General features: G+C 42.3%; 3 protein-coding genes across 3 annotated transcripts in view; 2 read left to right on the top strand and 1 right to left on the bottom strand.

Annotated features, from left to right (window-relative positions):
- The window catches only part of LOC133966690 (sorbin and SH3 domain-containing protein 1), a 39,966-nt gene extending 36,783 nt beyond the window's left edge, over window positions 1-3,183 (top strand). Inside the window, exon 28 of the mRNA XM_062401714.1 lies at window positions 88-3,183. Within this exon, the coding sequence (XP_062257698.1) occupies window positions 88-155 (68 nt within the window). The 3' untranslated portion in view covers window positions 156-3,183. The remainder of the gene's footprint in view (window positions 1-87) is intronic.
- Window positions 3,184-4,425: 1,242 nt separating this feature from the next.
- Window positions 4,426-11,678, top strand: pdlim1 (PDZ and LIM domain 1 (elfin)). Its single transcript, XM_062401159.1, has 7 exons — window positions 4,426-4,699; window positions 6,592-6,743; window positions 7,265-7,349; window positions 8,446-8,639; window positions 9,479-9,627; window positions 9,766-9,883; window positions 10,623-11,678. Exons 1-7 carry the CDS (start codon window positions 4,607-4,609, stop codon window positions 10,807-10,809), a joined length of 978 nt encoding a protein of 325 aa, XP_062257143.1. The 5' UTR covers window positions 4,426-4,606; the 3' UTR covers window positions 10,810-11,678.
- neurog3 (neurogenin 3) lies at window positions 11,582-12,212 on the bottom strand. Its single transcript, XM_062401160.1, has one exon. It carries the CDS (start codon window positions 12,210-12,212, stop codon window positions 11,598-11,600), a length of 615 nt encoding a protein of 204 aa, XP_062257144.1. The 3' UTR covers window positions 11,582-11,597.
- Between the last annotated feature and the right edge of the window lie 3,167 nt (window positions 12,213-15,379).

The following is a 15,379-nucleotide window of genomic DNA, read 5'->3' as shown; positions in this document are numbered from 1 at the left end:
GCTTGCAATACATTTCAAATATAGCTATTACGAGAGTCCTTTAAATGTATTTTCCTGATCAGTGTTTCTCCTCCTCTTCCTCCACAGGTACCTCAAAGAGGACCAAACAGTTTGGGACTTTCCCTGGGAATTACGTGAAGGAGGCGAAAGTGTAAAGATATCTAATCAGGCTGTAACACACGGTTGCCTGTCGAGCTTGGGAAGTCATTACTATCACGCATGGCTGTTGGATAGAATAGTCATTTAGTCAGCCAAATCCGGTTTGCCTGCGAGGAAGTGATCGGTTCGGCCTGAGGTATGTCAAAACTGCACGAGGCGAGGACGGAGACGGCTCTCTGCCCAGACCTCAGCTCGTTGTACACCCTGCCCTCCACTTCACACACCTCCAAACAGAATACGTCCATCGCCACATGTGGAAGAAAACCCCCCCTGCAAACTAGCTTTCATTGGACAGATAACTGCTTCCATTTTGTCCTTGTAACCCAACAGTATACATGTTTACGTAGCACTTCAGCGTGGAGGCAGGCAGCCGAGCAGAGTTTATGGATCAAGGAGAGGATCGTATTACCTGAACTGGACTTTGGAGGAGTCGAAATGTATTTTTGTGTTTTGTTGTGGGGTCAGAGCTGATTTTCATGAGCTACCTTTCAGGACAGGTGTGATTAGTTAAGAAAAAAATTGATTTAACTTCAAGAAGAAAAGCGTCAGTGTTTGGATCATCTTATCGTACACGTGTGTGTGGAGTTTTAATGTGATGCTTCACTCTTGGACTCATTCCTGTAAGAAAGCAAGTGTCGTATCCTCTTGAGTTTAAATACTCAAATCCTTTTAGAAACTGGTCTGACATATCTGTTCTGCTTTCTTTCACGTGTTCCGAGTCACCATAAAGTCAGTGTTGGTTCTCTTTCAAGAACAATGCAGCATTCACAACTCAGTTCAACCTGAAAAATGTTCGATACCGGTTCAGTATTGGCTTCATGTGAATGACGACAACCGAGCGTGCTTCTCTTTTTCTCTGTTCCCACATCAAACACAAACACAGAGTCCCGGTGTTGTGCTGCATGTCACGTAGCGGTGAAGAGAAGCTGCCTCTATGCGCTTCCTATAAACTATTTATTTGTTGTTTTATTTTAAAGTAAACCTCTTGAAGTATAAGCTGATGCCTGACACCTGTAAGGTAGCTGCTGGGTGACACCTGGCTCCAGCTCGACCACAGCACAGGCGTGGTAGCACTTAACTTCCTGTTTGGATGTTTAGGCAAAGCCACACTATAACAAGATAATGGACAACAAAAACCGCTGATCAAGCCAGCGAGGTGTCTTAGAAAATAATCGTATTGATTTTTGAATGCGTTTCGAGATCCTAACCTTGCCCTCACTGACAAGTTTGTATGTTTTAGCCATGTAAATGTGTACAGAGAAGTTTAAGAGGCCTTCCTAATGTGGCTAGATATTTTCATATGTCGTGACTACAGGTTGGGTATTACAGTTAAAGGAATGATTCAAATAATAAGGTCAGCATTAGGACAGCATGCACTGTAAAATCAATAAGAGACTGACAAATCAAGTCGGAGCATGAAACCTTATCAGCTAACGCCTCTGTATTTGCATTCAGCTTAAAGAAAACAGACAGGGTGAGGAGTCTTTGAGCTTCAGTAGCTCCCTGAAGGAAGAGACTGGTTTGAATTCTGCTAACAGAGCATCAGAGACATCCTCCTGCAGAGAACAGAGCTGCCACACCATCACATCCCCTAACACACACAGTGAGAATGATACGCCCTCTGCATGCATGGGTAATGTTTCTCTCGGCTCGTGTTTTTACTGAATTCCTCGACATCAGCTGCTGCGACTTGCTCATCAATCCTGCTCAGAACAGCTCTCCCCAGTAGTTCTCTGTGCTTGTCGGGGCCTGCTCTGAGCTGCAGATGGGTGCAGCTTGTAGAGCAACTGCTCCAAATAAAAGCATTTTAAAGTCAGATTAGTGGATGCCAGTAGAGACAAGTAGCTGCAATCGGATCCTTTTCTTAGTCCACACATTTCTAATTGAATGGTGCCAGACGATCAGCTTCAGTAAAGCTCTGTGTGACTGCCTGTGTGCACACCTGCCTGTGTGACCTGACTGAAACATGGTCTGTAGCTGTATGTGGCTGAGGCGTACGTGTTAAGTGAAGCTCTAATAACTGACAAAGTAGATTAATTTAACTAAATTCAGTAGCGATAGATGTTTCGTCCACCCTGTTGAGACAAAACCGGGCGTGTCTTCCTGTGCAGATCACCACTGACAACTCTGCCAACAATAGCAGAGGGGATATTGTCTCAACAAGATAACACACATAGTGTGACACACTGCATTGTGGGTTTGCTTGTACAGCACTGATATAATGTTCAGGTATTTTGTTACACCACAAAAGCATCTGCTGGCTAAACGTTTTTTTTGTTTCCACTCGTCCAACCACAACACAACTCACTATAGGTTGTCTCTGTGATACACAAAAAACATCGCAGGATGTATGAATGTATAATTATGTGAATGTGGCGTTCATCTGTAAAAAATTCAAAAATGACGGACTTCTCATCTTGAATGAACACAACAGACTGTTGAGCAGCACGGCACAAGTAGGACTGTAAATATGTAAGATAAAGAAAATAGACTGCGAGCGACGGGAGCGATCTCTCGGGTCACTCGCGGTGGTTTACTTACCTGAAGGGTTTCTGGCAAAGCACAGAGTGGAGCATCACTGAGCACAGGAGCTTTGACTCATACAAACATTGCGCTGCCATTTGTGAGCATCATAATGCCTTATATGTCTAGATGCAAAATTGTGCCTCATTTTCATTTAAGGTTTGTTTTTGTTTTTCTTGGGAGAATCACTGAAATGTATCCATGACATATTTAATGTAACCCTGGCGTTTCCCATTAGTCCTGCTCTCTGCGACAGGAGCACATGTACTAAGAACTCGTCGGTTACTGTGCAAGTAGCGAGAGGTGTGACACCATGCTTCAACGTAATGGTTAATAATCATAAGGATGGATTATAGTTTAATGAGACGCACAACCTGCAACAGGTTTGGTTTGTTTGCTTCAATTTGCAGTGCTGTTACATTGACAATATTAAAATTAAGATCCTATTACACTGCTGTGACTTCGGTATTATGCAATATTTAATAAACCATTTAAACCAGAGGATGTTTGTGTGTGTGTACATTTGATAGCATGGGTTCCTGTATTCTGGCTGCTCTGAGCTTCACATACGTGTCAGATGGATAAAGGTAGAATCCCATTAGGGAGCTGATGCTGACAGAAATGTTTTCACTGTCTGGAGCAGATACTTTGAAACACATCGTAAGGGCCTCAGTGTTAAACAAACTACTCCAAGGACTCCTTCACTGTGTCTGAGGGCCTGTTGCATGTAAACCCACACAAGAAAGGACGTGTCTCATTGAGTCTGGCTGCCAGGAGCTCTCTCTCTCTCTCTCTCTCTGTACTTTGAGCAGAGATCCTCTGGCAGGAATTCAAGGTCTGGGAGCGGCACATTCCACATCCTGGGATTTAGCTCGACCATAAATGGTAAGCTCGCATGTAACACGGTGACGTAGCCAGGCCGACATCCCTAAAACAAACAGTGGAGCTCATCTGAGAGCAGCAGAAAAACGGAGAGGGATCACTCTGCTCGGCTTTCAGACGATTCACATGGGAAGATTGACTCAAGTCAGCTGTACCAACCCCCCAAGTGCCAGTAGAATTTTAACTATTAAAAGTAAAACTGTGTTCAACGTTTAACCTCATACAAGGTAAAAGTTACTTTTTAAAAGGGGTGTTACATCTATTTCACATGACATAATCTGTCAAAGTAAATCAATTTGTGATTTACACTAAAACAAACTATGCACATATGTTTTCGTTCTCATTCAACTTGTGCCACATGACTTTCTGTACCTTGATTTTAACCAGATTCTAACCAGGGCCCTTATGAATATCATCATCGACAAAATGTCAAAATTTTTACTATAATTAGATTGGAGTTGTATTTTTAAATAAGTAATGACACGCATGTGTCCTAATATGAAACTAGTGGGTGATAACATATAGGGTAAAGATGTTTTGTGAATATGACAAATACATGTTTACAAATGGTACAGATGAGAAAAGAGTACAAAAATAAGACATGAACTATTTAAAAATGTTTTTGAGTTGTTTGGTGTAGATGAATAAGGTTCATTGGAAAGTAAGATCTGTTCGAGCTCAGTGTGGCTCTTTGTCATTTCATAGGATTTTTTAACAATAAAAAATAACATGGATCTAGGTTTCTTCTGAGACCAACCATGTGGTCACGTGAAACTTCTCACCTGTGCTCTCGCTTCCTCGCGAACATAAACACTGCGAAGTGATGCATCCTCACAGAACACGATCTGTGCCCTCTGTATGTTATCAGTGAGGAAGTTTTAAAGTGTGTCGGACTCGAACCTGTGGGTCCTCCCTCCTCACACACCGCTGCACATGTCGTTCACTGCTCGGAGAGGACCACTGGAGTCAGACAGCTCGTAGAACCTCCGACTAACCGCAGTCAGCTCCGCTTTAACCACAGATACACGCCAGAAGGAGAGTGATGCCTGTCCGGGTTGTGATGAAGGGTCCCGGGCCCTGGGGGTTCCGGCTGGTCGGGGGAAAGGACTTCGAGCAGCCGCTGGCTATTTCCCGGGTAAGTTGCTGCCGCGGCTCGTTAGCTGCTGCCGCTGCTTTGTTGAAGTGGGACCACACCTGAGGCTCCTTGTCCCGGGCCAACTTTCTCCTCTGTCGGTTTCACTGAGAACAGAAGTTGGCCTGGTTGAGAACAGAAGTTGGCCTGGTTGATGTAACTCAGGTTAAAAGAGCTACCGTTACTTCGCAGTGAAGCTAACCTGGTGTCATTTTGATTTAGCTAACGTTAGCTGCTGTACCGTCAGCATCTAATTACTGGTGTTAATGACCTGCCCAGTGTAACGTGACGTGTGGACCTGCTTTACATTGCATTACACGAGACAAGGTAATGAACTACGTACGTTTTTGATGGCGAATTGGGTTTTATAAGCTTTTAACGTAACGTTACAGGTTAAACAATAGCCGAAATATACCATGGCTGCACTTTAATTTACACTCTGAGTCATAACTTCAAATTAAAAGCACGTCCTTTATTTTGACACCCCTCAGTGTCCGTGAACTCGTCCGTCTCCCGTGGTCGGCCACTTTACAGCTACATCACTACATGTTCCCAGGCTGTACACAGTGACACTCCTGTGCTGAGCCACTTCACACCGCAGTGGAGGCAGCTGCTGTTGCAGTGGCTGGTCCACTCCTCCCGAAGCCGTGAGGAATTCTTGGACTTTTCCAGGGTCTTATCTCTGCTTGTCTAGGACAGAGAGGCCGCCCTATGAGACGCTGACTGAACACACCTCTCTGCCACCGTGTTGACTGTAAACGCAGTGGAGTCAGGTTGTGGTAGAAAGAAAGAATCTGTGGAAGTGGGCTGGAAATATGACTTAAAATCAAAATTGTGTCTCTTATCTTCAAAAACGTAACTTTGTGAGTTATGTTATGCTCACATGATGTTTATTTGTAAGGACTAAATGGTAAGCCAACCCTAAAAGCCTTTGAGCCAACTCTTTGCTGTAAGGACAAGGAAGACAGTTTATTACTTGCTCTGTTAATATTCTTCTTCTTGCTGCTCCTTTTCATTCAGGATTTGGTGTTTGCATTTAAAGTGTTTTCGTTGGTCGATGAATTAAATAATTAGAAAGCCATGTGTATCCTGGCAGATAGCTCCCATCCTCTCTTCAGTCAATTTCAGCCTCAAGTCCCTCTGGCAACTAAGAGTGTGTTCCAAAGGTCCTTTATTCCAAGTGCCATAAGTATTCCTAACTCCACAAAGTGACCCCCAGTCCACAGAACGGCTGTGACAAAACCTCTTTTATGTGCAATACAACCCTGTGTATACATGTCTGTTTTACTAATTGTGTGTCGTTGATTTAATGTTTTTTTATACGATCACTTGTTTTTATGGCTCTGTTTGTCATTCTTTCTTGTTTGTTTGTTTGTTTTTTTGTTCTCATGTAGTTGCTTGTTTATTTGTGACCCGAAAAGAAGTTTCCACTTAAGGGAGACAATAAAGCTCTATTTTAATTCTATTCTATTTCAAATAGAGCATGAAAACACATAACTAGAATGGCTCTCAGTAGAGTGCATTCCTCTTCTGCAGCAAATTCAAATACACCTATATGCCTGATCTTCATGATCAATGAATTATTCTATGGGAAATGTGTGAAAATATAGCTCCAACCTCGCAATGTTAAAGAAAGTGGGAAAGAAAATTCCTGGATCTGCTAATTTATCCAGATCTGCTCAAAAACATGTAATGGCTTATTTGAATGGGCTTCCTCCGTTCATGCTCCACCCCACACAAAATGTAATGGAAATTACTTTGGTCATTCTTGCTTAACCCTGATAACATAGAAACGCTGATGAGAACATAATGTGTCTCAGAAGTTTAATCTAAGAAGACAAAGGTCACACACAACACCTAAATGTGTTGATTTATTGTCAACTCCTGTCTTTTAGGTCACCCCTGGGAGTAAAGCAGCGCAGGCCAACCTGTCGATCGGAGACATCATCTTGGCTATCGATGGCGAGCACACGGAGAACATGACTCACTTGGAGGCTCAGAACAAGATCAAGGGGTGCATAGAGGAAATGGTGCTCTCCGTAGACAGGTAAGATGTAGCAACATGCCCCAGTCTGATGAGCATAGCCGCGGGCCTAAAAAACCTGAGTAATACGAGACACTCAGCCACAATCGTGTTCAGAGAGAGTGACGTGATGTTTATTCATGCTCTTGAACAGGCGAGTCGGCCTTTTGTTTTACTCAAATGGTTAGTTTGAGAATCCTGTGTGCGGTAAGCTCTGCTGAAATGCTGTGTCAGGTCAGCGCATTACATCATATCTTTGTGACGGAAGATCAAGCAACAGAGAAGTTAAAAGCGGATTTGACCGGCAGGTTGAAAAAGGTGTTGACATTAAGAAGGAATCTTTTGGGTGTAAGGTGGTGTTACCTGCTTAGCAAAAGTACAAGAGGTGTTGCATTCAAAGACACAAATGCATCATATTCATGTACAAAGGAAATCACAGTTAAATCAAAAATAATTCAGGCAAGTTACGTACAAACCCTCTAATTTAGAATTATGATGTGATTATAGGATATTTCAAGTCTTGTTCTTCTTCCTGTGCTCCTCAGGTCAGAAACTAAACTGTGGTCGCCACTTTCATCGGAGGAGGGGAAGGCACATCCATACAAGATGAATCTTGCATCAGAGCCGCGGGTGTGTGTCAACATTAAACCTGGATGTAGAGCTTTTAAAATGTCTCCCCCAACTCTGTCATTTAGATTCAAACTGGGATCATTCCCAGCTACAGGTAGTCATATAGTTTCTGGAAGCCTGCACATTCCTTTCCCACCACGCCCACAATGCCTTGTGGGGCTTTTTTTTCATTTTTTTACGATGCCAATGATGAAGTCATTGTTTACTTCCCAACAGGCGGTTTCCTAGGAGATGATAGTTTATCAGCCAAGGTCTGACGCAAGCCTCAGTTCCTGCCCGCTGAGTGGAAAGTTGAGGTCAAAGCATGAATTCATGTAGGAAACGGTGTGACTTCTCTCAGTGTGTGTGTGTGTGTATTTGTGTTTCACAAGTCACAGATGTTGCATATTTTCTCACACACAGGCAATAACACATGTGTCTTAAGAGCTTGTATGGATTCTGTCACTTTGATGCCACTTTTTTTTTTACATTTTTAAACCACTGCATTGTTTCTTGGTCTGCATTCACTTGCTTGAAGAGACTCTGGGGCATTCTGTAATTTAGATGTCAGACACTTGAAGCATGAGCTATATTGGGAGATTTTCCGTGTTTCCACTGTGAAGCATGAGCTACTTTTGTTGGTATTTATGTGCCCACTTTGGTAGCATACCAGTGTCATGACGTGTTTGTCTTTAAAAGAACATTAACTGGTTAGCTACAATTAAAGCCTGTTGTCGTTTATTATCCAGATTAATGATGCAGGACTTTGTGTTAAGTTGGAAGCAGCAGTTTGAGAAGAAAATAAAACCGGTTCGACATCTTCTGTTGACTATTTCCAAAGTTTAAACATTGTTGAGTGTTCTGCTGAAACAACTGATGGTTGTGTGTTCACAAATGTGAAGCAATTTTCATAGACTGCACGTTGGTACATGTGTAACATCCAGAGTTCATCTGAAGGGGTTAAAACAACCCTCACTTCAAGTTTGCACCCAGTGTGTGTTGCATGTTTCAGATGTTTTAATGAATATCAAATACCGCACTGATACTCAACACTACTTTTACGTTGCTACTCACAAAAATGATCGACAGAACATTTTTTTTATTTTCATTTTGACAGGAGGTGAAGCTCATAGGCTCCACCCACAACCGGAGTGCGCTGCCGTTCGCTGGTTTTGGCCCAAAGGTTGTGACCAACCAGTACAACAGCCCCTCTGGTCTTTACTCTTCAGAGAACATCGAGAACTTCAACTCCGCCGTGGATGAAGTGAAGGCCATGGCTACAGCCACTGAGGCCAACGAGCCCGACAACAAGTAAGAAAAACCTGAAATGACATCACACAAGTCCAGTCCAAGTGAAGACATGGTGGAGATTAAGACCCCAAAGCAAATATTTGTTGTAAAGGTCTTTGATTGGGTCAAGGGTCATCTTGACTAAGTCTAGGTTGTATGTCTTTGCATTGTCTCAGGGAATCTCCTGGTATATTTAAATTCACAGTGGTACAACATGTCTGAATTATTCCTGTCGATCTCCAGTTTGTATTTCCATGATTTATATTTTTATATAAAGCTATTTTTAATCAAATGTATTGGTGCCTAGTTATTTATATCAGTTTACTACTTTATTGTTCGAGTAGGGGGGATATTCTTCCCTGACTCATATCCAGTCTTTTTTGCTTATACCTGCTGACTTCAGAAAGGCAAACGAACATAACCTTATTGGCCAAAATATTAAGAGTGGGGTTTCCCGTGAAGGCACACCAACAAATTTCATTTTTGAAAAAGGTTTTGCTCCTAACTGCTGGAATAAGTTAATTGTAGTGGATTTATCTTTAAGATTACTCAGCAAAAATTTAGTTTATAAGATTTTAGCTGGTTTCCGAAAGGCTAGGGGATTTATAACATGGCCTTACAAATCATCAGTAAAGTGGATATGATGGTCGAGGATGAAGAGGTCACTCAACTGTAGTCAAATTAAATGAAAGCAGCCTGTAAGAAGATGTTCTAAACAGTGTTTTGTCACAGCTTTGCTCCGATGTTTTCATCATCATGGTAAGGGGGGCAGATGTTAAGTCTTTGCCTCTTCAGAATGTTTGACATGCGAGTCCTGGGACTCCTACCTTCATACTGATATGAGCCGACTTGTTTTGCAGAGCTTCTTCAGAAGCGTCAAAGACCAGCATTAGGCCGCCTGTGGACGCCGAGTCAGAGGTCTACAAGATGCTCCAGGAGAACCAAGAGTCTGATGAACCTCCTCGCCAGTCGGCTTCCTTCATGGTGCTTCAGGAGATTCTCGAGACAGGTACCTAACCTGCTTAATATTCCATAAACTGTAACTTTAAATCAAAGAATAGATTTCTTGCTTAAAATTACAAAGTACGAGTGAAAAGAAAAACATTATCGGACACACAAAACCAATTTCAACCTGCGATGTTTGTAGGTGACCCTGATAAACCATCAGGGTTCAGGAGTGTGAAAGCACCGAGGACAAAGATCGGCTCGTCCCTGGGGAATGCAGAGAAGTTGCCCTCCTGTGACAAATGTGGATCCGGGATTGTGTAAGTATTTTATGATTCCTCAGTACTGTTGTTACTGGGGGTGTGTTTTAATTGCAGTATACGAAGGAACGAGATGAATCATTTATAGCTCCATCAGGAGCCAGATCTTCCATTTCATTGGCTCAGCTCTGTGTTTACCTCCTCCTTCATGAGGAGGTTGTCGCTTTGTGTTTTTGACATTTGGAAGACATTGTCACTAAAAGGCAGCGATGCAACACAAAGGGTCCAAGAGTAGTGTTGTTTGTGGAGTTTGTCTCCTCCCTGTGGCGGAATATTGTAACAACCACTAGATGAACTTCAATCCAGAGCCGTTTTTCTGAATTAGTTCATTTTCACCAGAAATATTTTCTGAAACTCAAAGGACAAAGTCTAAGAACGCTTCATGAATCTGACGTAGGGTTTTCTTAGAACTTCTTTAGAACATTTTTAAGAAGCTTAGAGGAGTGAAGAAGATATTGAGCTGACAAATTTTGTCTTGTAAAGAAGTTGTGGTTGAACAAGAACAAATTCTGCAGTCAGGTTCAGAAATCTTTTGAGAGGAGTGGACACTGTTGTTGCAACAGGTTCATGTCCAAGCTTTTAGAGAGACATGTTCAACAATGCCTCATCGGTGTAATGCTGAGGTGTCCAGTAGATTTAGCCATGGAGTATAGCTCCAAACCTTTTAACACTGCACCTATGAGCAACAGGAAATTGTTTGTTTACTAAGCTTAACATGATGTCTACATCTACGTTTCAGGGGGCTTGTGGTGAAGCTGAGAGACAAGTTCCGTCACCCCGAGTGCTACACCTGCACAGACTGCAACATCAACCTAAAACAGAAGGGACATTTCTTTGTGGAGGAGCAGATTTATTGTGAGATGCACGCACGGGAGCGGGTGACTCCACCAGAGGGCTACGACGTGGTCACTGTCTTCCCCAAGTAGAGCGCTCGCTGAGCTCGGCCTCTGACTGCACACCACTGTAGGACACATAAAATAATCCAAGACATTCCAGTATTTAGCTCATGCTACTCCACTGAGACCTAAAAGTGTCTTCTCTCGCATTCTGCTTCAGAACAGTCACTTGTGGGCAGGACAGTCAGAAAGTACATGTTTGAACATGTTGATTTGCACATTAACTTTGACGTCTACAAAAAAACATTAATGAATACTATGAAATTATCTCCTTTTTTTTTCTCCCAGAAAAACTCCATCTGTAATGACAGTTACTGTCTTGTGGACATGTTTGTCTTTGTATACGTTCTTCATGTTCTTTTAAAACGTAGAAACAATGAAAAATCAAATTATTTTTCACACAAGAGACTTTTTCTACACTTTTATTAAATAAATAAACCCACTTTTATGCAGAAAAATATCTCAAACATACATTAAGATTATCATTGCCAAATAAATATTTTTAGCTTAAACCACTTCTCTTGTCTTCCTCCATCACTGATTGTGCTTCATGTTCGTTGGGTGATAATAATTTTAAGAATGAAGAGAGCAACCGGGTAATTAGAACACTTCCCAACACAGGAGCTGGCTCAGGGGACAGTTAGAGCTCAGTGTGGAAAATACGTTTTAACAATAACTGAACAGACTTTGTTTAGTAACTGATTGTGAAGTTGATTCTGCCTTATAAAGAAAAACCTACACCTGTAAATGGGGATGTATGTCACTTGTGTGTTTTATCCAGTTACTGTTCCATACAGGAAAATGGACCTGATAAAGTATCAATGCAAGTGCAAAGTGTTTCTCAAATAACTTTCACCACATACAGAAGTGAAATAAAAGTTTTCTCCTCTTGCAAAGATTCTACAGTTCCTCTCATTGACTGATGTGTAAGAGCCTCTTGTGTCAAGCTCATCCAAACCCGTGTAGCCAGAGTCTGCGGACAGGACGCTGGACGGGCTCCGGAGGTCCGACACCACCGGCAGGTAGCCCGCCGTGTGCCCGTGCTGGTCCGCCATGCGCAGGGTCTCAGTCAGGGCCCAGATGTAGTTGTGCGCAAACCGCAGAGTCTCGATCTTGGTCAGCTTGGCGTCTTCGGGCAGCGCCGGTAAGATGCTCCGCAGCGCCTCCAGGGCCGAGTTCAGGTTGTGCATGCGGTGACGCTCCCTGTCGTTGGCCTTCACCCTGCGCCTGCCCCGCTGTCTGGTTCTGTGCTGCGGGGGTTTGGAGGTCGCTGCTCCTCCGAAGACTGAGGGCAGTTTGTGGAACACAGAGTTTTCAGCAGCGTCAGCAGCTTCATCTGCGGGGCTGCGGAGCGTCGGAGACAACCTGCTGCGCGCGGCCGAGTCTCTGGGTGTGCATAAATCACCGGGGACGCAGTGGACTGTAGGAGACATCCTGTACAAAACAAACCAACATAATTAATTTAATTTATATATTTATGAAGGTCCAAGTGAGCTAGAATATCTGTCCTTGTCAAGATGAGCGGCATAATTATTAAATGTTATATCAAACCCGGCTACATTATAACTGCAGTGCATTCCAAATTTTAATTTGACAATTCTAAATTCAAAAAAAATAAACGACAAATATTCTAATGTTAAATGTTCTGTGTCTTTTTGATTTTTAAACTTCACACTGTGAAAAACAACATCGCCGCATTTTCTCCTCAAACTTCCAACGTAATAACAAATCAGCCACGTGTGCAGAGATGATTGCACTTGTTTCCAGGTCGAGTTCCAATCTCTGTAAGTGATGAGAGACGGAGGGAGGGCAGATTAAACCTGTAACTGCACTGTAAGCTAGAAAATCCTATACTGGAACGGTTCAAATAGACTAAAAACATCCAACTTGAGCTGGATCTAGTGTTTGTACTTACTTGTGTGCTCAGACAGGTGAAGCCTGGATACAGGGGCAGCCAGTCGTCCTTGTTAATCCTCTCCTGTTGCTGGAGGCAGCTGACGGTGAGGGATGGATGCGCATCCCTGTCACTTTATATGGCCTTTATCTTATCTCTCTGCGGCGGAGTCCTGAATCAACAGCGCCTGTCAAGTGGCCAATCAGCTTCCAGGGTGCGCGTCCTGCACCCTCTCCTCCTCCTCTCCACCTCCTCTCCTCCGCTCTCCTCACACTACTGTATGTCTTTGTGTATTCCTTCATTTTCATTTAAATACATTTAGCTAAAAAGATGATTAATAGGATTATATCTTATATTTATATTTTTGATTTGTTTTTCCTGCAGGAATTTAATATCAAACCCAAATCTGGAGAAATCTTAATGTGTTGTAAGATACTTGATCCAATATTTTTAGGCAGGATGAGAATATAATTCAGTTATTATCATTGTAGTTTTGTTTTATTTTGAAGAAATCGTACTTACTTGATTCTTGTCGTTCTGGGTCTGTACCCTCGGGATTGAATGCACTTATTGTAAGTCGCTTTGGATAAAATCGTCAGCTAAATGAAATGTAATGTAATGTATTGTAATCATGACTTATCCCACTCACTTTCTGAAAAGTTCACGAGCAAATGCTTAAAGGACGTTAATCATGTAGACGAACACAAAAAAAAGTTATTTTTAAATATAGAAATGATCCATCCAAACCAGACAGATTGCAGATGATGCGTCTCCAGTTCTACTGGAAGCTGAATAGCCTGAGTCTGTATCATTTTAATGCAAAATATACATTTTTGATCATATCAAAACATTTGGAAGTAAAAGGGGCTTTTACTGCTTTCCAGATGTTATCAAATCTCACTCCCTGATGGGTAATTGGCACATTTTACGCACTCAGAATATTGGCACATGACGTGCATGGCACACAGGGTTTACGACAATTTGGAGGACTGAGTCCTTAAATCACGTTCAAGTTCAAAACAAACTCGGAGGAAATGCGTAGAAAACTGTATTTCTACGATTATAATCAAATATTTTAAGTTTAAGCTTCCTGTGGCGTATTTTTATTGTGCGTATAATGCGTGCTGGAGAGTTTGGCATTATATCAATTTCAACTTTTGTAAAAGTTTCATATTTGAGGGTTGCAGAAAGGACATATCGTCTCTGTTTTAGGGAATGAAATCCAATTTATATCAAAGAAAAAGTTCGTTTTAATGCAACGTGTGTTTGGACAAAGGTTTGCTCAATGCGTTAGGGCGCAAAGCTGCGCTATTTGGAACAAGACTATTACGCATGGAGCCACACAACAAAGGGGACTTGACAGCGTGAAACAGGTTGTGTGGACTGATAGTACAAAGGGTCTCGTTGTGTGTGACGACAATTAAAGCTCGATTTCTCTCGAAAAGTGAGCCTACATCTGTGCGTCACGACATGTCCAAAAACATGTCCATAATTGGCACAACTGAATTGCGCACAACAATTTAATCATATAACTTTAGTTAGGAGGTTAAAGAAGAATAAAATGTTTCCGCAACATGGAGACACGTGTGAGCTGTGGTGAGGGGAAGGTGGGGGAGTGACACAGAGCTCGTGCATGGTTTACATTTGCCAACAAAGGATCACAAAAAGCTCTCCTTAACTTTCTGTCTAAATATGTGTTTTGGGAACAATCTGATAACCATATGCTTTCAATAAACTGGACAAATAAACTCGTGAGATAGGAGACCGTGCCTTGCTGTTATAAAAGGCAGGAACATTCTAAAGTAAACTAAATATGACCACTTCACAAATAACCATTGATGCCAAATCCATACTGGGATATCGGGGACAGGTGTGGGTTTGAAGTTGCCAGTGTCTCTCCTTGATTTTTTATCAGTGTGCTGTAGTGTCCTGCTTGTTATGCAAAGTGTAGGCAAACACACGCCTCCCAGTTGCTGTGGAAATCACAGATATCGGAGCAGACTTGCTACGAAAAGTGATTTAACAATATTTAACAATAAACTGAGTAAGCTCCAGAGAGCAGGTGATACCTGCCCGCCTCTCCTGATTAATGCTTCCTCTACCACTTCACTTTACAGTCCCCTTTGCTTATTTATTAAACGAAATCTATTTATTATTATTTTAGCAAACACAAGTACCAGGTGGGGCTTTATTTTCGCCTTCAGCTTTTTGTTTGAAGGACGTTTTGAGGGGGCAATCAAAGTCCAACAACTCGCTGACCAGATTGTTGTCATCCCCAACTCGCAGCGCAGCCTTTCAATGCACCCCCCTCCTCTTGTTCCTTCTGGCAAAGAGCTGCCGGGGGAGGAGAGAAAAAAGAAAAAGGAAACTTCTTCAAGAAAGGAAAAACATCTTAAAACATTTAATTGCAACCCGGATGCCATATGTACACCTCTTGTGAAACCCCTCAACAATGTGACTGGCTTTTAGAAAGTATGGAGTGCGCCTTTGGAGACGTGTGCGCTTTTGGAGAGGTGCGCGCGTCGTGACCAGAATGACCCCGAGCACACTTATAACAAGAAGTAATTCACTTTTAATGTGCTTTGGAGTTTCCTTTCACGGGAATCGCATTGTAGCTCTCACCTCAGCTTTTGAACACAGTGTACACCAATTACAGTGGAGTAGCTGTCCTCTGGAGACAGTTTGTCTTTTTGTAAAGATTGAAGA

Source organism: Platichthys flesus, chromosome 12, assembly GCF_949316205.1.
Source record: "Platichthys flesus chromosome 12, fPlaFle2.1, whole genome shotgun sequence".
NCBI lineage: Eukaryota > Metazoa > Chordata > Actinopteri > Pleuronectiformes > Pleuronectidae > Platichthys > Platichthys flesus.
The sequence above is the reverse complement of the archived record's forward strand: the minus strand, read 5'-3'. Positions and strand labels throughout refer to the sequence as shown.

Coding starts and splice junctions, on each gene's coding strand:
- neurog3 (XM_062401160.1), bottom strand. CDS start 12,212: ATGTCTCCTACAGTCCACTGCGTCCCCGGTGATTTATGCACACCCAGA.
- pdlim1 (XM_062401159.1), top strand. CDS start 4,607: ATGCCTGTCCGGGTTGTGATGAAGGGTCCCGGGCCCTGGGGGTTCCGG. Junction 8,640..9,478: donor GCCAACGAGCCCGACAACAA/GTAAGAAAAACC, acceptor CTTGTTTTGCAG/AGCTTCTTCAGAAGCGTCAA. Junction 9,884..10,622: donor AAATGTGGATCCGGGATTGT/GTAAGTATTTTA, acceptor TCTACGTTTCAG/GGGGCTTGTGGTGAAGCTGA.